The sequence below is a fragment of the Pelodiscus sinensis genome, chromosome 1 (genome assembly GCF_052426305.1).
Source record: "Pelodiscus sinensis isolate ZL-2025 chromosome 1, ASM5242630v1, whole genome shotgun sequence".
NCBI lineage: Eukaryota > Metazoa > Chordata > Testudines > Trionychidae > Pelodiscus > Pelodiscus sinensis.
Genome location: NC_143052.1, coordinates 125887333 through 125911746, shown reverse-complemented (window position 1 = coordinate 125911746; position 24414 = coordinate 125887333). Strand labels below are relative to the sequence as shown.

The 24414-nt window shown below is 42.7% G+C and overlaps 1 protein-coding gene across 2 annotated transcripts in view; it reads right to left on the bottom strand.

Annotated features, from left to right (window-relative positions):
* The window catches only part of FBLN1 (fibulin 1), a 120693-nt gene that overhangs the window by 81986 nt on the left and 14293 nt on the right, over nucleotides 1-24414 (bottom strand). For both annotated transcript variants that reach the window (XM_006127755.5, XM_006127754.5), the window contains exons 3-6: nucleotides 15361-15493; nucleotides 6604-6772; nucleotides 5910-5969; nucleotides 943-1044 (exon numbers count right to left, since the gene is read on the bottom strand). In XM_006127755.5, the coding sequence (XP_006127817.2) occupies nucleotides 943-1044; nucleotides 5910-5969; nucleotides 6604-6772; nucleotides 15361-15493 (464 nt within the window). The remainder of the gene's footprint in view (nucleotides 1-942; nucleotides 1045-5909; nucleotides 5970-6603; nucleotides 6773-15360; nucleotides 15494-24414) is intronic.

Here is a 24414-nt window from a genome sequence, read left to right as displayed (position 1 = left end):
AATTGGATTACCCGCTACATTCCACTTCTTAATGACATAAAAAGTCAAACACCAGGTACTTAAGAGTACTTAGAACCCTCTCTATCAGCTTCTTTAGCATGGACTCTCTAATTAACTATTCTTTTCCCATTTTTCCTCTTTTCCCTTCCCTCTCCATCCCGTCTCTTTCTCTGCTATTTATTTGGATCCTGGACCCCTTAAACTCCATTCATCCAAAAAAGTGGGCTGTGCCCATGAAAGCTCATGATGCCATCTACATTTTTGTTAGTCTCTAAGGTGCTGCAGGACTATTCTTTGTTTTTCAAGATTTTATATTTTATATGAATATTCATTTACGACGATAAAAGAAAAGGCTAGCTTAACTGCTATCTTCACTACCAAGTAGGGATGTGAAAGTATAACCATGGCTCATTAGTTAACCTTCACGGTTACATGCAGGCTCCTGGTATGTGCAAGGAGATAGCTTAAAAGTTGGCTTCCCATATGCCCTGGCTCCTGGGGAGCCGCCTGCCTCCTCACCATGTTGCTGCAGGTGGGATAAGTGGGAGCCAATGCAGCCAGCTCTGCACACACCCTGGCTCCTGGGGAGTCACCTGCCTGTCCTGCATGTAACCGAGTAAACATTGACATTTTCAGCAGTTACATGTTTACTTAATTCAATGCATTTTAACATCTCTGCTACCAAAACCAAACTTGAGGCCTCTCCTGTGTCCTATCCATCTGCAAACTCTCCATCTGCCCCACTGAACTGGTCTCTGCCCAGCTCCTTACCTTTATTGTCCCCATGTTCACACCCAACCTAACTCAGTCTTTCTTTGTCCAATGTCTTCTGCCCTCCCAATATAAGCATGTGCTAGTCTCCATCTTGAAAAAGAAATCCACAAAAGCAAAACACTTCTCCCTTTAAGCAACAAACAGAGGCAAGCTTTTCATTTCTGTTACCTTCACAGGTGACACCATCAGACAGAAACTGGTACCCAACAAAGCAGGAGCATACAACACTGGAGCCTGTGTCCCTACACTGCTGTGTGCAGGGACCGCCTCCTAAAAACAGATATGATATTTTTAAGAACAAAGTACACAATTTAGTTCATCACTAAAAATTCGGAAGATATCAACTACTTAATCTAGAGGAGTGCCCAGCAACATACTGGATGTTTTCCTAGTATGCTTCAAGAATTTGGGAAATATGGACCAATACTGAAGGAAATGTTCACACGTAAGGAGAAAGAAACTAGCTTTTTAAACATTAACCTTAAAATCAACCAACATCATAAATAATATACTATTATATTATATAACAGATACCATTGTGGGTAACTGTTGGCAAAATGTGACATTTTAATATCAACTACTATCTAATAAGAAAGGCTAGAAGGCAATAATGGGCTAAAATCAGACATTTGCCTAATGTAGATCCCTCAGGGAGGCCTGAGGGTAAGTTCCATTGCCTCACACATTTGAGCTCATCTGGGGGGGGGGGAACAATAGAAATGATCCTTTAGAGGCTTTCAAACTTGTTTATAGTGTGGCTCTAATAAAGAGTGTCTAATGGACAACTCCCATCTGCAATTGGGCAACCCAATTCTCTTCCATCTAGTGAATAAGTTCCATCTGGCTAACTAGAGCAATTGCTTACATGGAAAAGTAACTCTGGGAAAATATAACATTAACACCTTTTAATGTGATTTATCAGCTTGAGTCAAGGAGGAGAGCCAGCTTTTTCTTTGGCAGGATAATGGAGCCAATGACTTAACATGTGTTTTCTGTTTCTAACACCTATGGAAAATAGGAGTCAAACAGGCTCGATGGTAAATCATTGCTTAACCAGCATAATATCTGTAGATGCCCTGGACACTGAAAATGGGTACATTTTCAAAACATTGTGTCCTACAGACACACCTGCATAAACAAACCATTTGGAGGAGTGTGTCTACCATGACATGCTGAAAGCTTATATTGCAATATCAGTCTATTAACTCAAACTTTTTTCTAATCCGAAGTGTGTTACTTTGTTCAGAAATTTTTGTAGAAAATAATAAAACTCTGATGTTTTAAGCTTTCAGATATGTGACGCACATGTGAAAGGCAGTAAATCAAAACAAGCAGATTATCCAAATCAAATGTTCCTTCCAAGAGGCACCACACACTTGGCGGGCACTCACAAGTCATTATTTATCTTATTTTCATTTCTCTTTCAATTTTCATGTCAATTATGTAGGTCAAACAAGAATTAGTTACGTCATTCAGATCTAATCATCTCAACCATACACAAAGAGAGAAATAGAATACACATGTTCTTCAAGCTCTAGAAGTGGAATGTCTGATGCCACTGGGCTCATTGTTATAGGTCTGAACACTTTGAAATAAAGGGTCAAATACGTTTGGATTTTCTGAAATTTAATTTCTGTTCTAGATAAAATGAACAGACCGGAACTTTATTCACTACCCATGTCAATCTACATTCCATTAAGATTGGAGGCTGGGACTTACAAAGGGTCCTAAGGAAGTTTGAAATTCCTCATCAATATTTCTAATTTAGGGTCAGATCCTCAGTGGCTGTAGGTTAGCATAGCTCCAATGAAGTCAATGGACCTATGGTGATTTAGAGCTGCTGAGCTTCTAGCCCATCATTTTAAAAAACTCTTTTGAAAAGTTTTTTGTTTTTTTCTAACGACAGGCCATGCAAAGTAAAGCATCAGCAGATTTAAAGTGATCCATTTCTAAAGGCAAGATTGTCTATTGTCCTGCATACCCACACTTCAAACAAGGAGTGTAAGCTGACCCATTAATTCCCTTCCTGGGTTACCAATAGCAGCAGCCAGAGTGTCAGGGTGAGCAGATAGTTAGAGGTGGGCAGGTAGTTAGAGGTGGGCAATGGACACAGCTGGTGCAAAGGAGAAAATTACTTGCATCTGGTAAGGTGCTGGAATAGATTGCTTCATCCTTACTCTTCCAGAGAATGGAAGCTGGTCTGCTACTGGCATGGGAGTTTGGTGCAGCCAGGGCTGGGGAAGGCAGACAGAGCCCTGTCCTCTCTGCTGAGGCCCTGCCCCCAATATGGGGAGGGGAGGAGGCGGGGCAGCATGCCGAGTGCAGGGGCACCTTCCCTCCCACCACGGGAAAGGGAAGAGTACGCACACCCCAGCCTCCTCGAAGCACCCTGTGCACCAGGGAGGGAAGAGGCTGCTTGGCCTGAGCTGGCCTGAACCTCCCCAACCTCCGGAGCACCAGGCAGGGAGGGAGGCACGCGTCCCCAGCTTCCCTGGCCTGGAGCAGCAGGGAGGGCAGGTGCTGAGGGCAGCAACACTCTGTACCCAAAATAACTACAGCAGGCATTGTGAGGGCAGAGTGTGGGCAGGCCATGCCGGGTGGTTTAGGAAGACTCTGCCTACCCCTACCTATGATACAGGATGCCCATGGCTACTGAGCAGTACAATTGCATGTTACCGAATAACAAGATTAGAAGGAAGTCGCAGTTTTAGCTCTAAGGGGGTCAGTGTAAGGTTTTTGTTGGTCTTTTAAAAGAAAGCTATTTTTCCTCAGCCCAGCAGACAAATAGCAAGAGGTTAAAAGTTCTTTTTGCCATGACTAAATTGTAGCCTATATTTTAAATAAAATATGTGTGTGTGTATAAAAAGTTTTGAGCCTACTACTGAGGGCAGCCATGTTGTTGGAGAAAGAGACAATAATTCTGCCCTTAGTCATGTACGAATAAGTCTCAATGAGCTCACTGGCAGCTCTATAATACACATTAAAGATCTATAAAACATGCACTTCCATAAAACTTAAGAGGGCTTGTACAAAATGTACATGTAAGACATTATGCTCCACAACTTTTAGAGAAGACCCAAACAGACCATCGACACAACCAAACAACTGTGCCTCACCACTCTTTCCCAGCTTATTAGCAAATATGAAAAGAAATGGGCCTTGAAATTTGCTGAGATTATGAGCCTCAGAAGAGGACTGATTACGGGTGTAAAGGTTATTGGTAGTAGCACCTTATCCTTCCATAGGGAGGTGTCAACAGTCTTCATCCATAACAGACCCACTATCTTCCTATCTATGTTCATGAGGAATCACAAGCCAAATCACATGTTGTCTGAAACTCCCCAAGGGTTTCCAAATTTGCTCATGCATGTACTACCGAAGGACAGAATATGGCCCAATGTAACAACTTGATTCCATAAGGGGCTGATGCTTTTCCTGAAAAGCCCTGAAAGCCCTCAATTGCCCCGATGTTAAAAGGAGTTGACATGCCTGTGACACTTTGTACCTCAAAGCAGCATCCTGGATTGCATGTACTGCCATTGTATGTGAAGTAATGAAGCACTGCTATATGTGTTACTGAAATATGTTGTAAGGTTGGGAAACGCTCACAGCCAGACTTTCAACTGCAAACAAGATGACCCCAGACAGTGATAATGGCCAGTGAAGAAGAATCAGCTATCCCGGAGACTACCCAGAGAAGGGCATGTATAGCATGTGGACAATATATAACAATGATCTTCCCAGCAGCTACAAGAAAGTATAAATTAGGGATGAGGAACCTCAGGCCTGGGGGCTGGATGCTGCCCCCGGCTTGCCTAGATCCGATCCCTGAGGCTCAGGACCCTCCCTCAGCATTGTGGATTCCACGCTGGTGCTCCAGCCCTTCCACTCCCCGCCATCCCACTGTGTGGCTAGAGCAAACAAAATCTATAGCCTGGGCCCTCCTAGGCTCTGGTGTGCGAGAGGAATGTGGGGAGTGTCTTGCTCCTTCTCAGTCAGGGACCACATCAGTGAGGGTTTTTATTTTTCCTTTTTGTTCCTCACTTGTGTGCAACCCCTGACTGATTTTTCTGTGGGTCAGTGGCCACCGACTCTAAAAAAGTTTCCCACTCTTGGTATAAATGAATGGCTGTGACATCATCACTTGGCCTCTCTTCCCCACCGCATCTCAACACCTGGAAGACCATCCGGAAGATAGAAGAACTGAAGAAGATTGGTCCCAGGCTGGAAAAGGAATCCAGCCTTTGTATTGAGAGACTGTACCATCTATTAAGGTGAGAGACTATTTAATTTGAATCTTGCTTAATCTGTTTAAGTGTAAATTCTCACTCTAAATTATTTTTTTATTTCTTAGCTAACTAATTCTGATTTCCATGCTGCTTCTTATAATCGCTTAAACTCTTTCTGTAGTTAATACATCTGTTTTATATTTTGATATTGTGTCTTTTGCTGAAGTTCTTGGAATCTCAGCTCAGATTACAAAGCCCAATTTATGTCTATTCCACACTGAGGGAGAAGCGCACTGAGCTTTACACTGTCAGGTGTCTGCAAAGGAAGATTGTACAATTCTGGCATGCAAGACTGGAGAGCCGAGGGAAGAACTGACTGAAACCTCTCTACTGATAGTTCATGAGTGGCTGCAAGATCGTTCATGTCATTGAACCGGGTATGTCCCTGCCTGTGGATGGCTGTGTAGTGCAATGCCTGTCAGAGGCTTGTAGCTTGATATTAGCTTATCAGTGTGAGGAACTGGCTGGTGGGTTTGGACAGCTCAGCAGCCCCACAGTACAAGTTACATCACAGGGAGCCTGTCAGAATGCCTTAAAAAAAAGACTTATGTTTACTGGTCCCTAAGGGACTACAAGTAAGTTCTCACCTTAACCAGACATTGGCTTAACATATCCAAAAGAACCTCATATTTTGTAAGATTTTCCTCCCGATAATCAAAGTAGCATTAAGGGAGGGTAGAAAAAACCTACCACTTCAGAGAGGATTCCCATGCCATTTGTATTTGCATATTACTGGGCTAAGCAAAATGGTTTGGGTGAACCTTGGATTTAAGTTTGCCAAGTTGTTTGTATTTACTGAAACAATCAAAACAAAAGTCCCTACATGGGAACAGTCAGTTAACTCACCTCTGCAGCGGTCATGAAGGTAAGGATCCTCTTGGTCTACTTCCTCATCTAAACTTTTAACTAAGAAGAAGGTGAAATAGACATTAGAGAGAAAAGCAGTTTTCCTGACACAATAAAATGCTGTCTATCTAGGAAAAGATTTGGAGCAGGTATTTGTGGATACTTACACAAAAAGATAATACTGAAGAGTTACTTATTCATTTTATGAAACAGAAAATAGTTTTTATTTGACACTTAATTCAAACGCATATGCACATGAAGTCCACTTGACAAATGAATGATAGATAATAAGATACCTAGTATAATTGCCCATTACATATGAAGCAAGATTTTCAAATTTGAAAAAGTTCCTAACATTAGGCTGCTATGTTCAAGTTTAACCTGATTTTCATCAAATGTGCTAAGCACTCTCATCTCCATTGACTTCATTTGCAGCTGAGTGCACTTAGCAGTTATGATGGAAGTTAAGCTAATTTTATTTTTTCATTTAGATTTTAATCTAAAATGAAACTTCACATTTAAAGGTGCCCAGTCAAACCTCTAGCTGTCCTTGGTGTCCATTTGAAAACAGCACAAGAAGAGTTGCAACACAAATCATTCAAAAGATAACACATACGTCACCTTCCTTGCATCCTACTATGACTTGAATTTGTGCTCTGACGTTTCAGCTGAATTTAGTGCGGGTATAATATACCTTGGTCTTTGTTAGGAACGTCGCTAATTGACCCTTCAGTGGCTTCTTGACCCTTGACACAGCAAGCTCTGAACACCTGCCCACACTGGTATCCTATCAGCTGGCTCTGCTCACAGCTCTGTCCTTGAACTTGGGCCATCTTTCCCAGCAAGCAACAGTAACAGCATTTCTGTCAAAACAAAAAACTGACAGTAAGAGAAATCCCTAGCCTTAGCAATAAGATTTTTGCCACTGACTTCAATGGGGCTAGGATTTCTGTCCCGTGTTTATAGAAAATGGGCAGCCAAAGTTTTCACACCCTGATGTTCAAAAGCCCTCCTGTGTTTCATTAGCTAGATCTCACAACATTTGTGTGGGTCTGAATCAGGCCCTCAAAGAGAAGGGATGGAAGCCAAATCCAAGCCCTAGAATCAATCCCCATGATCTTTCATGGGGTAGGATAGGAAGGCAAGAATGATCCATGTACAAATGTTGAAGTGACTTCCCCTCCCTCAAATGAACTGACCCAAATCTCCAGTTCTGAACAACACCAAACTGTGAGATTCCTCAAAACCCTAAATCCCATTTTAAGGCTTGAGCTCCACTTCTAATTTAAAACAGATTTTATTTGTCATAGTGAAGATGAAATAAACTATGTACTTGCCTGCCCTCCCACCTTACCCCCAAATTCTCACTTTAGAAAAGCAAATGGTCTTAAAATTAGCAGACCACAAAGACATGAAAGAAAGCACTATTCCATATAGACAAACTATGATTTAAAAGGTTCTAAAAAAGAAAAAAAATCCTTATATTGGAACATAACATTTTAACATAATATTATCACTTGTATATTGGTATCATCCAGATCCGGGTTTCTTAAACTGTGTTCCGTGGCGCACTGGTGGGCCGTGAGGTGTTCTTCATAAAAAAAAATTATTGTTTGGCGTTTCTCCATCTTAAAAATTTTAAGAAACCCTGACCCAGATACCTCAACTGAGATAGGAGCTCCATTAGGCTAGCCACTGTACAAGTACATTCTTCCTGTCCCACAGAATTTACCGTCTAAATAAACAAGAAACAAAAGCTGAGGGAGGAAACAGAGGCACGGAGCAGTAAAATGATGCAGTGGGTTAATGGTAAAACTGAGAACAAATTCTCCTAAGTTTCATCCAACCTCCTAAATGTCCACACATCTCTATATTAACTGTTTAAGAATGTCACCCCTTAAGAGACCAGTCCTGAAATGAGATCAGGTAGAGCCCAGTCATTCTAGGCATGATGTTCTACACTAAAAGAACAGAGGCATTAGAATCCATTGCAGGACAGAACAAAGAAAAATAGGATTAATTCAAAACAAACTGCTATGTTGATTTTGTTTTAGTCTGAGTTGAACAAACATTGCCACATTGCTTAATTTTCTCCCCTGCTGCTAGAATGCAAAGGTGAAATTTGGTTCACTGCAACCAGCGTCTGCCAACTACTGCTGTGAAGTAAAAGGCAGATTAAAATTTTTACTTTAGAAATTATTTTTATAATTGTTTTTCAGCTCAAAGGAAATAGCCTGAACCATTTAAAAATTAAATAAAAACACAGCTGGAACATAAAATAACTACTCATTATGGAAGTTAATGGCCTAAATCCCTTGTGTAGTTTCAAGAAGCCATTTCAAACAAAAAACTCAAAATAGTACATTTCTCCCAAACACCTCTGAGATACGTGCCGGCTACCTCCTCTCCTCAACCATGTACATAATTGTACGTGTATTTTTTCCTTTTATACTGTAATGAAGAATTAATTCCTTTAAAGTCTGGAGCAGCATAAGGATAAAACAAAGAGATCAACTTTTCCTTTTCTCCCTCCCTTTCTTCACCTTTGGAAGAGCAAGATACTCATAAATATCCTACCTTGTGCTTCATCTTTTTATGTTAAATGCCTGAGCCTTATTCTCAACGTATCTCATCATTTCCATCTTCTTTTCTGAGTAACTTTAGATATAGGGAGTTGTTGAAACTTCTGATGAGTCTTGGTATTTGTCATAGATTCACTCTACTTAATACCTTGTACCATAGGCGCTTACCCGCACCACCTGGCACATTTCCTGATCACACGGCCACAGTCCCTGGCAGCAGAGCCCAAGTAGGAAGTAAAAGCTGCCTTCCTAGCCAAGCTCTCTCAGGTAGCTGCTGGATTGCAAAGCTGCAACCAAGAGGGGCTGCTGTTAGAACCAATTTCTACCCAATCCCTACCCAGGCTCCCACTCAGTGGGGAAAGCAGCAGAATGTGCCACAAGTGGGAGAGTGTTCCCCTTGCAGGTAATGTAGGGCAGGATGAGTGTGGTAGTCCTGGACTGGGCACAGGGGGCAAAGGCCACACTTCACATCTCCTTTAAATTATGTCCCCTCCCCAGCATGGGGAGGCACAACTATGGTGGGGTACTCTCAGGGTACAAGGCAGTGCAGGGTTGGACTGGGGCCTGGGAAGGAGCAGGGGTGGAGTATCTCCTAGAAAGCTGGTTCCATGTGCCTTATATTTTCCAGGAGCATATGATTTCAAAAGCATTTAGACCTCTGTCTATATACTGGGTGGATTTCCGGACTTCACATCTGTATGTTAAGGTGAAAATTATATTTAAGATGAAGATTCACAGTTTAGTCTTTAAGTTGTAGATTTTTTTTAATGATCAAATTATTTTGTTTAAGCTGGTGAATGAATTCAGCTGCCACCATGCCACTTCCCAACATTATTTCCTTATGGATAGCCTCACTTACTTTCACATTACTGCTAAGCCATGTCAACTGACTCACTGCTTATATTCAAAAATTATTTTTGAGTTGTGAGTTGCTGGGGTTCTCATTAGATTTGTTTCATAATTGATTAATCCCACCTTTCTTGCAATGATGGACAGTCTTTCAGTTTTTATTTGCATGTGGTAGAGCTGTCCCTTAGCAGAGCAATAGTATCACCAAAATCTGCATCTTCTAGTGGACTGTTGCTAACTATGTGATGCCTGTGCTGTATCCATTTACACTTTTTCCTCATAAGAAGTTAATGGCAATCTGAACAGGAGAGGAAATAGAATGAATCTTTGTTTGACACCAGTGTTTATGTTAAATTATTTCTTATGCCTGTGTTTAACTGTGCATTCTTCACCTTGCCATAAAGCTTTAATGTTACTATTTTGTTGGCACACCTTTCCACTTCAAGATTTCCAGAGTGAAATAGGATGGAGGCTGTCAGGTGTTTTCTTAATATATATTAAGTTTATAAATATTTTTTCTCCATTTGATGCTCTCTTCAAAGAGCATGTTTAGGATGAAAATCCAGTTGATTCCTGATCTTCCAAAGCAAAATCCAGCTCATCTTCCATTAGTTTTGCCTGACCTGCTTCCTTTATTCTACTTAAGACGATACCTCAGGAGATTTACCGAAAGAAACGTAATACCTCATCAGTTATTGTAGTTGCTTCAAATCATAGAAATGTAAGACTGGAAGGGCCTCAGTTTACTTCATCCCCTCACAATGAAACCAGGGATGACCATCTAGGACATCTTAGGTCACCTTCCTTTGGAATTTTGACTTGAATACCATTTTCCCGCTTTTCCAGAGGCTATTCCTGGAACCATGCTTTGATGAAGAGTTTGAGGACTTTACTGACAGTCTCATCACAAGTTTTCAACACTTCCTCCATGACTCTGTCTTCACTTGCACTTTTCCCCGCGTTTCAACTTTTTAAAGCATCTTTCACTTTGGTTTTAATGTTAGATGTTACAATGTCTATTTCCATGTGTTTAATATACTTGTCAAAATCAATAGTTTCTTGGGACATTGTTATATTTAGCACTCCTTAAAAGTGTTCTTCCCATGACCCTGTTCTGCTATTAGGGTCTTTCCTTCTTTGTTTACCTTAATAGGCTCCTGCTGATGTAAACTTGTTAGGCAGAATCTTAACAGAAGTTTTTTACTATTGCCTCTTTTAGCAACCACTTGAATTTCTTTGGTGATGTTATCCATATATTTCCTCTTGGCCTTTTTGCAATTTACAGCATTATCTTTTGTTTTATACAGCACTTTTGCTGCTTCTTTTTATGGTAAGAGTAATGATTAGCTTTGGCTTGTTTTCTTTCCTTAGAAGAATAATTTACATGTATGTATTCTACTTCATGCTTCATCTTTTATGTATACAATTTCACTACATCACAGTAGAATCCCTATTTTACTAACTAATTGGGAACTGAGCAATTCATAAAATTGAACATCTCAATATTACATTAGTAGATGCCATGCATAAATTAAAGTATAGTGCACTGTATCATTCTCTTCTCATCCTTCAAATCACTACATAGTGATTTCAAATGCACTCAAGGCATTGGAATGTGAACTTATGATAACTTTCTCTTCATCAATATCACTTTTGTTATGTGGCGAGTGACCACACATCCCCTTTTTAAAGGGACAGTTCCTTATTTAAGCCTTCCTGCAGTTGTCCTGACTTTTTCTTTAAAATGGGCAAATTGACCCATAATTTCTGTCTTCCCTCCATCAGTACTGTATAGGGATATTAAATTTCAATTTATCAGCTAATCGAATAGTTGACAAGGGGGTGTTCGCTATCTCACTACACCTCTGCCTTTGAAATGTACAAGAGCAACCTGCGGCTCTTGTATATTTCAAAGGGAGAGGAACAGCAATTGGGACCCTGCGCGAGCGGGGACTGATTTGGTCTCCGCTCACACAGGTTCCCTGCTGTGCCTCTTCCTTTGAAATGTAGAAGAGCCATGGGTGGTTCTTGTACATTTCAAAAGGAGAGACACAGCAATCGGGACCCCGCATGAGCAGGGACTGCAATGGTCTCCACTCACACCACTTCCCTGCTGCTCCTCTCTCTTCCCTGTCCTCCCACCCTACCCCCACCACAGAGACAGTGCTGGGGGGAACTGGCTTTTAAGCGGGCTCCTCCCAGCACCAGCTCTTGCTCCCCCTGCTTTGGTGCCTCTGATACAGAGGCAGGGGTGGGTGGGGGGTAGCAACTAGTCAAGTAGTGACTTGACTACCCAATAACCCTATGCTTATCAGGTAGTCAACTAGTTACTTACTTCCCTTGTACTGTGGGTCCTGCTGCTAGCTGGATCCCTGCTTGCCTACCAGCAGTGATTGGGAGAAGTGGTCCAGTGGTCAGTGATGGGGCTGGGGGTGCAAGGCTGGAAACAGGGCAAAGATGCAGTACATTGGCTGGGCCACTCCCCCGGCTGGTCTGTCAGCACAGCCACTGCTGTGTATGGGCTCTTGGCCAACAGGGCCTCCTGTCTTGTTTCCAGCTTGTACTGGCTGCACTCTGCAGTGAATGCACCAGGGAGCAACCAATTACATGCCACCTTTGCTGCCCTCCCATCAGCCCTTTACTTTCTCCTCACTATCCTCTCCCTGCTCTGCACCTTTGCTCCTCTAGCCCCACCACTCCCCCATATCTCTAGGAGTGGGGAGCATCCTGCTCTCACCAACAGCCTGATAAGCAGGCTCCTTCTTTCTCCCATTGCTTCTGAATGGGCCAGTGCCCTTTGCAAGCCCAAGACCCTCTGGCCTAGAGTGCTGGCCAGGAGGAGCTGAGTCCAGCATGTGCCAAAGCCCCACACAGAGCTGGCAAGGTGAAGCCTCTCCACTACTTAGCTAAGCCCTGGAGTGGGATGGAGGAAGAGAAGAGAGAAAAAGCAATTTCCAGCCTTTTCTCTCCCCAAACCTGGAGGCTCCACAGCAGCCCCCAAGGCAGGGGCTTAGCACCCTCTTCACACACAAGGGAGCATGAGGCTGCTCTACCACTGAAGCACTGTCCTCTGATAAGCCACCTCTCTGGAAAGGTTCACTGAGATGCCTGCAGTCAGGTTTCCCGGATCCATAACCAGGAGACAGGAGACGGCTGGGTTATGTCAGGGGCTAGCAGCAGCTTGGAGGTGTTCGCTGCCACAAGGGAAGGGAGGGGAGAGAAATGAGCTCTGCAAAGACATAAACCAGATCATCCCTTCCTGCCTTCCTCCTCCCCTGCAGCTGGGAGCAGCTCCCCTCACTTCCCTCCCACAAAGTGCTGAAAAATTGCTGCTGACCACATTGTGGTTTAAGCCCTGATAGAAATATGGGGGAGCGGGGTTATGACTCTGCATCCCCCCCATGCGTTGCCTTGGAGAGGTGGGTCTGTTCTGGGGGCCTAGCCAGGCATGGAGAGTGGAGAGCTGGATCAGTTGGTCAAGCCTTCTTGTAAGAGAGGTGTATGAAAGTGTGTGTAGGTGCATCTAGATTGGCAAGATTGAATTGTGCAAGAGTACTGACTTTGTAATGTACAAAATCAGTGCTTCTTGCGCAAATACTTTGACGTTCCCGCTCAGGGATAAGCCCTCTTGCACGAGAATACTTGCACAAGAGGGCCAGTGTAGACAGGCACCTTAATTTTTTGCGCAAGAAAGCCCGATGGCTAAAATGGCCATTGGAGCTTTCTTGCACAAAAGCGCGTCTAGATTGGCACGGATGCGTTTGCGCAAAAGCACTTTTTGCGCGAAAGCATCCTTGCCAATCTAGACGCTCTTTTGCGGAAATACTTTTAACGAAAAAACATTCAATTTCTCATAAAATGGGGATAACAACTCACAGAGGCACCAAAGAGACTATTTTAATGAGTGTTCATAAATCCCTCTGGGGTCCTCAAGTTCAAGGCACTAAATAAGTATTATCATCAGATAAGTGCCAGTGAAAACTTTCCCATACTATTTTGTCTAAGTACTTCCATCTATTCAGAAAGGAGCTTGAACACTTGTTAGTTTGAAAGTACAGTTCCGGCTGCTTGTCAGTTCACTTGTTGACCTCTTTGAAGAACTGCATTCAGGGGGGCCATCTGTGCCAGACCTCTGTTGTAATATGGAGAACTCCTAGGGACTTGGTGGAGACTCTCTCTTCATTTAATGCAAAGTGCCAAATATAGCAATCTAATTGTAATACTCTCTTTCACTGCCTCTAGACCAATCTGGATCCTACATGCACTAATGACCTTTCAGGAGGATGGAGGGCATTGCTATACCCCTGATTCATATGTGGGCTCAAGACCAGTCCCAGTCCAGGTTTATTCTTTTATAACAAGATTTCAAACAAACCAACAAACAGAACACAGTCCTAAATCAATATCCATCCCCAAGCTTCAGGGTCACCCCACCCAAGGCCTCTGGCTCTCCAGCCCCTGGCAGCTTCCTAGCCTCTCTCAGCTCTGCTCCCATCTTGGAGCAGCAGCCAAAGGCTTGTTTCCCTGAGTCTCTAGCCCCACTTGCTGCAGGGACCCACCAAAGGAGTTAGGCCCACTTCAGTGTAGCCTTTGTTGCCTAGGGCTTAGTGTGTCCTAGCAGCTTACTAGCAGTCCTTTTTAGGCTCAAGAGTGACCAGTGCTCTTTAACTGGCTGGACAGGGTTTACCTTTTTTGGTCCAAAAGAGCTGAGCTCAGTTGATTCACAAAGACCAGATATCTTTTGACAAGCGAGGCCAACAGCTACTGCAGGCTCTAGAGCAAAGTGTGAAGGGGGCAGTTCCACACACGCCTGAAGGGGCGAGGCCAATGGCAGAAGGGGCAAGATCGATGGCAGTCAGCCCTTAGTGCCACCCAGACCAAGGTGTGGCCCCTCCCCCAGCCATCAGAGACACATGGAGCACCAGCTCCCACAGCAATTCAAAGGAGCCTGGAGCTACCAGCCACTGCTGCTGCTGCTTCTGCAACAGCAGAGGCAGCTGGGAGCTCCAGGCCCCTTTGAATCTCTGGGCTCCAGGGCAATTACCTTCTTTGCTCCACCACTGTCAGTGGGCCTGCACGTGATAGCAACCCAATGAATTTTTAACTATACTTAAATGTTTGTACCCATGCTTTGCTACTATAGACATGGAAGTCAAAACAATCTGTAGATCTGCCCTCGTTTGCAGAAGCTATCAACAGCCCCATCAACACTTCAGTGCAAGAAAATACTGACAACCCATGAGATATTGTTACTGCCTGCAGTAAGACATTCATTCTCCCGCCCTCCCGGCCCCAATCTCTGATTCCACTTCTCTCGGTTGCTGGATCTCACTTCCATCCATCATCAAGGAGAAAACAACAACAGGGAAGTGAGCAGTTCAGAGGAAAAGCAGAGGTCCTGGTGTTGAAGGAGCAATGACTGGACCCAGAGCGAGTCTATGCTGTGAAGCAAGCCAGAGTGGGAAAATAGGGTCACCTCCCACTGGTGAAAATCCTCTTTAGAAACAACACTTGTAATCATTAAAGGAGAAGATTCGTTCTGAAGAAAGACATGAGCTAGAGTGTAAACAGGAAAGCGGCAACTGGGCAAGATAAGCATTTTCATCCTGGGTACAGAACGATGACAACCCTTAGGGCATGTCTACTCTAGGAAATTATTTAAAAAAAAACTTATTTTGAAATAACAACTCCCAAAATAACTATTTAGAAATAGTGTGTCCACACTACAGAGAAGCCTAGAAATTAGTCTGAGGCAGGCTCCCTTACTGTGAATGTGCTGTCTTGACTTAGAGACCCAGGATGCTCTGGGGAGAAATTACGTTAAATGACTCTGAGGAGTAGTTATTTCAAAACAGCAGCATTGGGCATCCTCACTACCTCTATTTCAAAGTAACTCCCTAGTGTAGACCAGGGCTTATTTGTCCTCAGAACTCTGGTGATGCTTAGGTTTAAGAATAAATCAAATTCATTTTGTCTAGAATAAACAACAACAACAGTTAATAGAGGTGCTGAAATCTCACCTTAGTGAATTTGGCTTCACAAGTGGAGTTATCATCATGTGATTCACATTCTTCATGTTCATTGGCCATGTTAATGCCGATGGAACAGTAGTGTTCCTCCAGCTTATTACTGCAGCACTGCTCCTGGACTATGCTGTCAATTTAAATGAAGAAAGACCAAAAGGGTAAAAAAGTGTACTTAGAACAAAACCATATACATCTGTAACTGCTACTAATGATGCACCAATTAGTATTTGTATTGTGTTTTAGTGGGGAAATGTTTATTATTGAACAAACATTTTCATGTTTATTTTTTAAAGTAGCTCAGAGACTTTATAGGTTCAGTCAGAAAAAGTGTCTAAGAGATACTGCAAAACTTTTCAATTCTGTTCACGTTTTCAACCCTCAGATTCATGGTCCATAAATGCTTTGTTTACATTTGTCTCAACCCTGTTTATATAATTTTTAAATCAAAATAGTTCCTCCAACTCCTTCCCATGGATAAAATTGCATAAGACAGACAAAATTCTCCCTCTACTGACATTACTAATATTTGCATGCCAAGCACATCCAAACAACTTCCTACACATTACTACATTATCTTGGAGAATTCTGTTACATTGTTAAAGCAATTACATTCATGCATCCCGGTATAGAAGGGGAAGAGGGGAAATTTCAGAGACGAGGAACAGATCAGTTTACATCCATTAATTAACATACTCATGAGTTGTTTGTAAGGTTACTATCTCACAGAAGACAAAATTACCAAAGAGGCACAAAACAGAGCATTCAAAAAGCAAATTTAGAATATAACAATCACTTCTTCAATCTCATTGGAAATGTTCTGTTTTTCATTAACCATAATGTACCAGAACCTTGTTAATTTATAGTTTTGTTGTAATTGGCTGAAATTTTACTAGGAACCTAAACCTTAAATGTGGAAATTTTAAGAGTACATGGCTACGGAATTGACTTCACTAAAGATACATCAGGGTCACATAAGTGTTCTGTCTCTGATTTACGGTGGGTTTTATCACTTTTCATTGACTCATCACCAATGAAACAAATTTGTTTCAGACTTTTAAAAACATATATTTTTGTGAGACAGACATTGCTGAAAAAAAACCTTTACTCGTTAATCAAAATATCAATCAAGAAAAGGATAACATGTTTAACCCAGAGATCCTCCTTTATCATCATCTTCCTCAAACAAATTTTGCTGAAAATGTAACACAATTTGGGTACTAAATTTAGATTAATTTCAGCAATATTTGGAACAGCAGACAATAATCAATTTGTGATAATCCATCCATCTGAAAAATCCTAAATTTGACAAGATCAAAGCACCTTAATTTTGCCCAACATTAGATTACTAGATCTATGAAGAACCAGAGTGGTGTGGCTTTAGTTAATGCTAGAATTTAACCTGTTTATGGATTTTCACAGAACAACTTTACAGTGAAAAACATTCAGGTTCATTTACTAATCAGCTATACCCCCAGAATCCTTTCATCTTCTTTATTATCCTGCCCAGAGGGTGCACTCTTAAACCAGCATGGATTTCCTAATCACCTCTGGTGAGCTCTTACTTCCTTTCATTTCATTCCATAAAAGCATTAACATTTAACTCTGGTCTTAAGGACAATTTTTTCATTTGGTGACAGTCTAGTTTAAACCAGAAAAAAAAAGCCGTTATTATCTTACTTGTCTTTTTCTTGATTTACTTTAGTGTGTGTTGAAATTATGTTTGTGCTTTCAAGTGAAGAATTTGTAAGGTTTATCTTAACATCAATCATTAAGCATAGAAAGAAAATGATTCAGCTCAAAGAAGTGTTTTGCAAAAGATAAGCTATAGTCTCAAACCAAATTTTGAAACAAAAACCATGGCTCTGGCTTTAGTCCTACTTTCATCCATCTTATCAATTCACAGACTATTGTGTAACATTCACAGTTCACAGAATATTGTGTAGAAAGATTGTGCAGAGCAAGGACCAGTAATAATTTTTATTTAACATACATGCCATTTGTAAGTGTAATGTCTCAGCAATGAGTGTGTAATGAGGTGGATTGGCCTCAGGCTGGCACCGAGAGACCTAATTCACCCAGGTGGGCCCAGCTAACTCTGCCCCTATCCCCACATAGGAATTGTGGTGGCCATATAGGAAGTATAAGAGTAGGGCTTTGCACCTCAGTTGGACCCAGGCTAGAAGGAACCAGATGTCCTTCCCAGAGTTCCAACAGAGACCACGACTGACTGTGATTCCTGGTGAAAACTCCCCTTAGATGACCTGGAGAGAAAGCCAGCTTCTGTCCCAGAAGATAAAGATATCCAGAGCGGAAGTGGGAATTGATCTACTTGGCATGAAGGAGATGAACAAGGCACCAATGATCACAGAGTAGCCCCATCTGAGACAGGAAGTAGCCCAGAGAATCAAGATATTGACTCAGCTATTTTGCTAGGAAACAAGGCAGAGACCCCCACACTTCCCTGCTAATCCTTTTACAGGATTACCTGTTGTTTCAAATTGGGACCTGGTGGAGCAGGGTAGGCCTGGGTCCCTCTACCCTTCTTTCAGGATTGGATGAACCACTTATTGCTTGATTGCTCAGCCTTACCCTGTAGGCCTGAGCTATAGGCCACTTAACTGCTTAGCCCTCAGACAGGAGGCCTGAACCACAGAGAGCATTCGGCTTTAAGCTAAATGGGTGGCTCCACTGACGGTTTTGTCTGCTCTGCACCCCACTCCCACCCACTCTCAGTTGAGGAGACGTGATCAACCACTTGCTCCTTGGTTTGACTGCAAGCCAGGATGTCTGATGGTGCTCACGGCAGGTTGCCCCTGGTCCTCCAATGCAGGTATGTTACAGAGAGATACATGCATCTTTGCTCATCTGACAAAAATATATTAGAGATACATCTAATCTAACATAAATCCCAGATCCAAACAGCATCAAACTTCATCAAATTTGATTCAGACCCGAACTTTGTAGCTTGGGATCATCTGCTTATTTTTTTAAAAGATGTTATATGAGTGTAAAAGCAAAATCTATGCTCATACAATTTATTATTTAGAGAAAATCTTGATGGCATGGTGGGATATAAATATTTTCTTGGCCTGAGTTTGGGATGGCCACATTACGCACAAGGTAGGAAGTGAACTACACCAGTTGCCCCAAATAAGTACTGATAAAATCTTTACAGCACGGCACACTATCATATATTTGACTATACAACATGTTAATGAAAAACTAGCCAAAGAATTTGTTTTAAACATTTCTTTGAGTCTCTGTTTTAATCCTTTAGGCTCCAAAACCATAAGCCTGAGTTCCCAGCTCAGGGAACGAAGAAAAGTTAAAACATGAAACATCTCCAAAAATGACCCTAACTTTCTAAACATAAGTGTTTTGCAAAAGATAAGCTATAGTCTCAAACCAAATTTTGAAACAAAAACCATGGCATGTGACATGTCAGATCCTTCCAATACTATAAAGTTATAAAGTGATATACAAAATAGTTAGGCAACTGATGTGCTATGACCACTACTTATCATGTGGACCACTTTATGCTTCATTGTTCTCTTGTGTTCTTCTGTCTATATCCACCTTTTGTCTCATATTGTAAGCTCTTTGGGGCAGACATGATCTTTTTGTTCTGCATTTGTACAGCACACAGCACAATAGGTTCCTGGTCTGCGACTAACATTCCCAGATGCTATCATAATTGAAATAAATCATAATATTTCCCAATTCTAGCCCCCAAAGGGTACTATATTCTTTTATCTAAAATATTTTTTTTATACACAAACTATTATTCATCCAGAATTGAATCTAAGCAGCACTTACCTTTGGACTGGAAAGAGGAGGCATTTCTTGGGCAGGCCAATTTGCAAAAATAAATGGCTCCCATGTGAAGCTAGTGAACGTTTGGAATGTTAGAAAACACTCTGGAGAAAAGCGTGATTGTGCCGAGAGAAGGTAGTCAAAAGCTTGCGGACCCAAACTCCAGGATTATGACCTGTTTGTACCGGCTAGGCTGCTGGCCTTGCTACAAGGGCCAGGAGGATGCAAATGGTCACTGGGGAAGTGGCCCAGGGCACTAGAGCCAGTAAAGGGGCATAGAGGAGGGCAGGACAAGGCTACCACCAGAGAGTCCTTAGATTGGGATCCAGAGTAGTGGGCAGGCCTGGGTTCCCCCCTTACTCCTTGAATCACTCCTTTCCATGAAGACATGGTTGATACCTCAGGGGCACACCACAGTCTATAAGGGGCTAGATTTTGGGGCTGCAGTTGGCCACAGTGGTGGTTGAAACTCAGAACTGCTGATACTCTCCTGGGAAGAGGGTGTGGCCCATGCAGACTGTAGTTTGCCCTTGAGACAGAGGGACTAGTCTTGGAGGCCACAGTGGCAGCAGAGACACAGCACTGGCAACAAACTCCCCAGATAGGGGACAAGAGACCAGTGTAGTGGGCACTGCCAGAGGGCAGTGTCCCGAAGAAGATGCCACGGTCTAGGAGTGACATGGATTCAGAACACAAGCGTGGACTGCATAGTGGGAGAGACACCAGCCAGAAGGAGATGCCCCGATGATGACCAGCCTAATTCCCTGGAACTACCAGCAGGAGGTACCACAGTGCTGAGTCAACCCCGTGACAAGCAGCATGGGCAGGGCCTTTTCACCTGGCCACAAGCTGTTGTGGTGAGCGAGGGCTGGGGTTGTCCTCTTTCCTCGGGGCAGCCTGCACACTGAACCCCTCAACCTCAGCCTCACCCCAGAATAATGATTCAAATGAAGAAAAAAAATTGATTTGACTTAAGGACCCAAGCAACGCTGGATAAATCTTCTAGTTTAAAAATATTGGGAATTTGTTAGAAAGCTCAAAAACTCAACAAAATGTATTGCTTCAGGTTGAACAAAATGTTTTCCTTGAACTTAAATAATGTTTTTGTTTTGTTTTTGAAATGACCAAAGAGCCACCCAAAAAAGTTATTTGCAGAGTTCCAGTCACCACGGATGTCTCCATAAACACATAAGAACGGCCATACTGGGTCAGATCAAAGCTCTATGTAGCCCAGTATTCTGTCTTCCAACAGTGACTAATGCCAAATTCTGCCTAAGGAATGAACAGAACAGGTAATCATCAACTGAACTACATCCAGTCACCCATTCCCAGCAACAAAGTCTTCTTTGGGGTTATGACGATACAGTGAAATGTAGTAACTTGTGGGGGGAATTGTGGCCTTTCTAATGGCTTCAGGGTGTGCAGGAAACTTGGAATATCCTGAGTACAATTGGGCAGCACAGACCAAACAAATCACCTGCATCCATGGAGACTCAAATTTAATTCTTCTACAGGTATGGAAATAAGGTATTCAGTCTTGCTGCCCAGGCTAGTTATTGTGGTGCAAGATTGAATACCTTTCTCATTTATTGCTCATGAAATGTACTCATATCCATGAAAAATAATATACTATGGATGGCAAGTCCTCGGATGACCACGGGGGTCTTTTGAAGTTAGATCCCAAAGGGGACTGCATAGACTGGAGATGAACACAGAGATAGTTCCCTGAGACTGGCCCTAGGAAGTGAGATACATAACAGGCTGGTAAACTTTGCATGGAACATCTCATTTTACCTCTAGTAGTAAAAGTTGACCTGCTTCAAAACGGTTAAGTTGATTCTGCTGCCTTACCTCAATTCTGAGAAAGTGAGATGGGAGCAGGAAAAGAGAGGACCACCTAACTAGTGGACTGAGCACCTAACGCAGAAACTTCAAGAATAGTCCATGTAGGAGGAATTGTGAGCTTGAGCTTTTGTTATGTTATTAGTTATTAATCAAGCCAAATCCCAAGAAGGGGATACATGGAATAGATTGGGAAAGGTACCTGCTCATATACAGATTCTCCAATACTAATAAGTGCTTGCAGCACAGTTTCACTTTGAAAAGTAACTAAACATGGCAGCATGCGTCCATTTTTACATTGTCTCTGTGACTTACTTCCTGATCAAATGTACTCACTTTGCAAGGTGTTTTATTCTTGTCTAACTATCTGTTCTGCAAACTCAAGCTGTAAATAGGAAGTGAAGTTGAGTTCCTTCTGGTATGAAAAGAGCTCAGTTGCCAGTAAGTCACATAACTTATGGCCAGCTCTTCCACTAGTACTCAGCACCAATGGTAACACATATTAGGCGCCTAAATAGGAGCTGAGTTCTTATGAAAATCTGGTGCTGTTGTGTGGGTCCTGATCCATTCTGAGAATTCCTTTCTGAATTCTATCCCCATTTAGTCTTATGCTAACCCACAGGGCCTGATTCTACTCTCACCTCACACCTGTGCACATCAGGAATAACTGCACTGATGTAAACAGACTTACCCTAGTATAAATGAGAGGAGAAGCTCCCTGACCAGGGCTGGCCTTACCATAAGGCAAACTGAGGCGGCCGTCTCAGGTGCCAGACTATGGGGGGGCACCACTAGGACCCAGAGTGTAGTTGTGTCTGCTGCTGATGCATATGTATTCTCTCTGCTCTAGAGCAGAACAGGAAGAAGGCAGAATTGAGACCTTTCAAAGTTTTGGTCCAAGCGAGGAGGTATGGGGGTGTCATTTGAGTTCCCTGCGTCAGGTGTCAAAATGTTGTGGGCTGGCCCTATCCCTGACTTCATATTTTGGCCCCAGTTACCTCTGTGTAACACCACTATTTACAATAGTGTTGCACAGATATAAAGAAAAGGAGATCTTGGCCCTTGGCATTTTGCTTGTGAAGTGATATAATAAAATAACCCAACTGTGAGTCTTACAGCTGTATTAGTGATGAAGTATTAACTGGAACAAAAAGTAATATCATTTATTATTGCTGATAAATTATACAGGAAAGGGTGCAGTTTTGACAAAGTGACTTTTCATTAGGACAGCACTTCAAAAAGTCACTGTGTTATTTATTGAGACTGCAGTATACTGAACCTATTAATTATAATACATATGCTGAGATCATTTCTGTATATGAACAAGTCCGATATATGTATAGATAAATACATTTTTAAGATTTCCTGTGAAGGTTTAAGGGTACCCCTCTAAAGTTATACTATGTGAAAGGATAAATTACAATTACATGAGAATCCCAGCTCCCATTAATCAAATTATCCTGAAACCATAAATACTCTTGCTTCCAAGTTGTTCAATAAACTTGGTTTCCTGTTTTTCTTGTCTATGTTTTGTCTATAATTCTTTTCAAACTTCAAGTATTTCCTAATTGGGATTTAAGTCCTGTCAATTCTTATGCGTAAGAAAGAGACTGCTTTCTATGCCAACATAAATGAAAAAAGTAAGAAACAACTCTCAGACATGACTGCAAAAGACATTCTTTCCATAACAAAGATAAATCCAACACTTCTACAATTACAGAAGGTTAGAGCACTAAGCAATTCAATTGAAATGAGAGAATAAGGCAGAGGGATGTGCTTCAAATGGAGAAATATAAAATCTTCTGAGACGCTGCCCTTAAAACTACCAAGAATATATTGTAAGATTCACAATTTAAGTGTTACAAATTGGATTGAGGGCAAAAACATCATAGAAAATATTGGTGCCGAGAAAATATAATGCCTCTAATATCTACAAGGTTCAGCATGAACACCATATCAGTGTGGCTTGTTGATCTATGGGCATGATTCTCATGATAGCAGTTTTCAACTATCTAAAAGGGTGTCACAAGGAGAAAGGAGAAAAATTGTTCTCCTTGGCCTTTGATGATAGGACAAGAAGCAATGGGCTTAAACTGCAGCGCGGGAGATTTTGGTTGGACATTAGGAAAAACTTCCTAACTGTTAGGGCGGTTAAACACTGTAATAATTGCCTAGAGGGGTTGTGGAATCTCCAAGGCTATGTCTAGACTGCAGGCTTCTTTCGAAAGAGGCTCTTTCGAAAGCCTCTTTCGAAAGAGAGCGTCTAGACTGCACGGAGAAATTTCGAAAAAGCGGCTTGCTTTTTCGAAAGAAAGCATCCAGTGAGTCTGGATGCTCTCTTTTGAAGAAGCCCTATTTACATTGAAGAACGCCTTCTTTCGAAAGAGGAACTTTCGAAAGAAGGCGTTCTTCCTCGTGAAATGAGGTTTACAGCCATCGAAAGAAAAGCCGCGTTCTTTCGAATTAATTTCGAAAGAACGCGGCTTGAGTCTGGATGCAGGGGAAGTTTTTTCGAAAAAGGCTACTTTTTTCGAAAAAACCCCTGAGTCTGGACACAGCCCAACACTGGGAGGTATTTAAGAGCAGGTTGGATAGGCATCTATCAGTGACGATCTAGACAATGCTTGGTCCTGCTGTGAGTGCAGGGGACTGGACTCGATGACCTCTCGAGCTCCCTTCCAGTTCTAGGATTTTACGATTCTAGGATTCTAAATGTTTCTAGTATTGTTAGAGTTCAGTTCTTCATTCTTTGGCTTATATACAGGCAGTCCCCAGGTTACGTACAAGATAGGGACTATAGGTTTGTTCTTAAGTTGAATTTATACGTAACTCGGAACTGGCTCCAGATTCAGCCGCTGCTGCTGAAACTGACCAGGGGCTGACTACAGGAAGCCCGAGGCAGAGTTGCTCTGCCCCCAGCTTCCTAGAATCAGCCACTGATCAGTTTCAACAGTGGCTGAATCTGGAGCCTTGGACAGAACAGCTGGGCCGCTGCCGGGTAGGTCCCCCCAGGACCAACCCAGCAGCACCCCAGCTGCTCTACCCCAGGCGTCCACAACAAAAGCCTGGTCTGCTGGGGGGGCGGGGCGCACTAGCTGCGCTCCTCCCCCCCCAGCAGACCAGGGAGACCCGGAGCAAAGTCGCGGAGGCGGCGGGGTCCCGCGCCTCTGCAGCTTTGCTCCGGGTGTCCCTGGTCCGCTGGGGGGGGGGGGTCCCCAGCAGACCAGGGAGACCCAGAGCAAAGCCGCAGAGGCGGCGGGGTCCCGTGCCTCCAAGGCTTTGATCCGGAGCAAAGCCACAGAGGCGTGGGACCCCACCGCCTCCAAGGCTTTGCTCCGGGTGTCCCTGGTCTCCTCGGGGTGTCCCTGGTCTGCTGGGAGGGGTCCCCAGCTG